This window comes from Nematolebias whitei, chromosome 3 (genome assembly GCF_014905685.2).
Source record: "Nematolebias whitei isolate Nwh7 chromosome 3, NemWhi1, whole genome shotgun sequence".
Classification (NCBI taxonomy): domain Eukaryota; kingdom Metazoa; phylum Chordata; class Actinopteri; order Cyprinodontiformes; family Rivulidae; genus Nematolebias; species Nematolebias whitei.
In genome coordinates, this window is record NC_056500.1 from 3,093,270 (window position 1) to 3,095,048 (window position 1,779).

General features: G+C 50.9%; 1 protein-coding gene across 1 annotated transcript in view; it reads right to left on the reverse strand.

Annotated features, from left to right (window-relative positions):
- prrx1b (paired related homeobox 1b) overlaps window positions 1-1,779 on the reverse strand; it is a 16,516-nt gene that overhangs the window by 4,889 nt on the left and 9,848 nt on the right. The window contains exon 3 of the mRNA XM_037697882.1: window positions 320-501. Coding sequence (XP_037553810.1) covers window positions 320-501 — 182 coding nt within the window. The remainder of the gene's footprint in view (window positions 1-319; window positions 502-1,779) is intronic.

Sequence of the window (1,779 nt, forward strand, 5' to 3'; positions counted from 1 at the left end):
AAGAAGCTCCCAGAAGAAGCTCCCAGAAGAAGCCCCCAGAAGAAGCCATGAAGTATCTGAGCACCATGCCTGACATGGCGTGCTAGGCGTTAGGTTCTTTTTGGTAATTCTTCCAGGGCGGTTATGATCAAGTAGATAAACGAGTGTCAGTCCAGGTCAGATGAGGAGTCTTTGAGTCTGAGGTGAACCCTGATCGGTCTGTCTGGAGGACAGGAACGTTCTGGAGGAACCGCAGCCTCCAGAAACACCTTCACAGCCTCTAGTCTCTGTTGTTCGGTGTGACCTTCAGGAGCAGAGTGTGACGTGATGTAGAGTCTACCTGTAGGGGGCGGCGCTGCCCCAGGACAGGTAGTCGGTGGGGCGCGGCGCAGGGCGCGGCACGATGGGCTGCTCCACCGCCGTCATCTCTCCTGAGTAGGACTTGAGGAGCGAGGCGTTCTTGCTGGCCAGCATGGCTCGCTCATTCCGGCGAAACTTGGCCCTCCTGTTCTGAAACCAAACCTGGAACAAGAAGAAAGAAGATCTCTGAAGGCTTGTCACATGATCAGGTTCATTTCAGCGTCTGAGTCGATGCTCGAGACGTCTAAACTGGCTCAGCACACGCTGTCCTGGACGTTCCCACAACGAGGACGGGGAACATTCAGAATAAAGCAGTGGACCTGACGAGAAGCATAAACTCAGACCAGCAGGAACAGACTCTGAGTAACTGGTTGAGGAGGAGCCACAGGTGGACAGAGATGAATCAGGACGACCGGGGACGAGTAGAAGAAACAAGCATCCAGATCCAAACACAAACTGAGACAAAGACCCAACAGGACGAACAGAAGGGACATGTTCTGCAGTTTTCTTGTCGAGACGCCGTCAGGACAACCGATCAGCCGCTGTCATTATAGAGCATCGCCTCAAAGAAACTCAACGAAGAAGAAACATTTGAAGGATGCTCTGCAATCGTTGAGTCACTGCTGAGGAACGCGCCACCCTCGTCCTGAAGTTCGCTCTGTGAGATATTTTATCTCCGTCATGATTTGTGGGAAACTAACAGCCGTCCTGAGCGGCGGGCGATCATGACCTGATGGAGGCGTTGATCCGCGGACCAACGTCTACAACCTGAGCCAAGATGGCGGCTGACTGATGTTCACAGACAGAACCTGCTCCAGCTGAGGCAGTTTTACAGACACCAAGGTGAGTTCTGGTAGTAGCTGAGAGTCGTTCCCAGCTCATCCTCTGAGGACTAACAGATCACCTGACGTCTGCGGTCACAGCGTGAGAGGTCGGCGGGCGATACGCACCTCTTTAAGGAGAGCTACGTTTAAATTAAACCATTGAGCTCAGAGTTTATGTTGGGAAGGACTCTCAGCTACAACCACTCTAAACTTCGGCTCAGTGATTAGAAACATTTTGATTTGGCTAAGGTTGATAAGCTGTGGCGGCCATCTTGAATCAGGCTGAGAAAGTTCATCAATCACAGACGTTCATCTAAAGATGAAGTTCAGAGAGTTTTGATAAAATTCTGTCCACATTAGACAGAGACAAAGGTGAGACAGAGACACAGGTGAGACAGACACAGGTAAGACATAGATAGGTGAGAAAGAGACACAGGTGAGACAGAGACAGGCGAGACAGAAACACAGGTGAAACAGACACAGGTAAGACATAGACACAGGTGAGACAGACACAGGTGAAACAGACACATGTGAGACAGAGACACAGATGAAACAGAGACAGACACAGGTGAAACAGAGACAGGTGAGACAGACATAGGTGAAACAGAGACAGGTG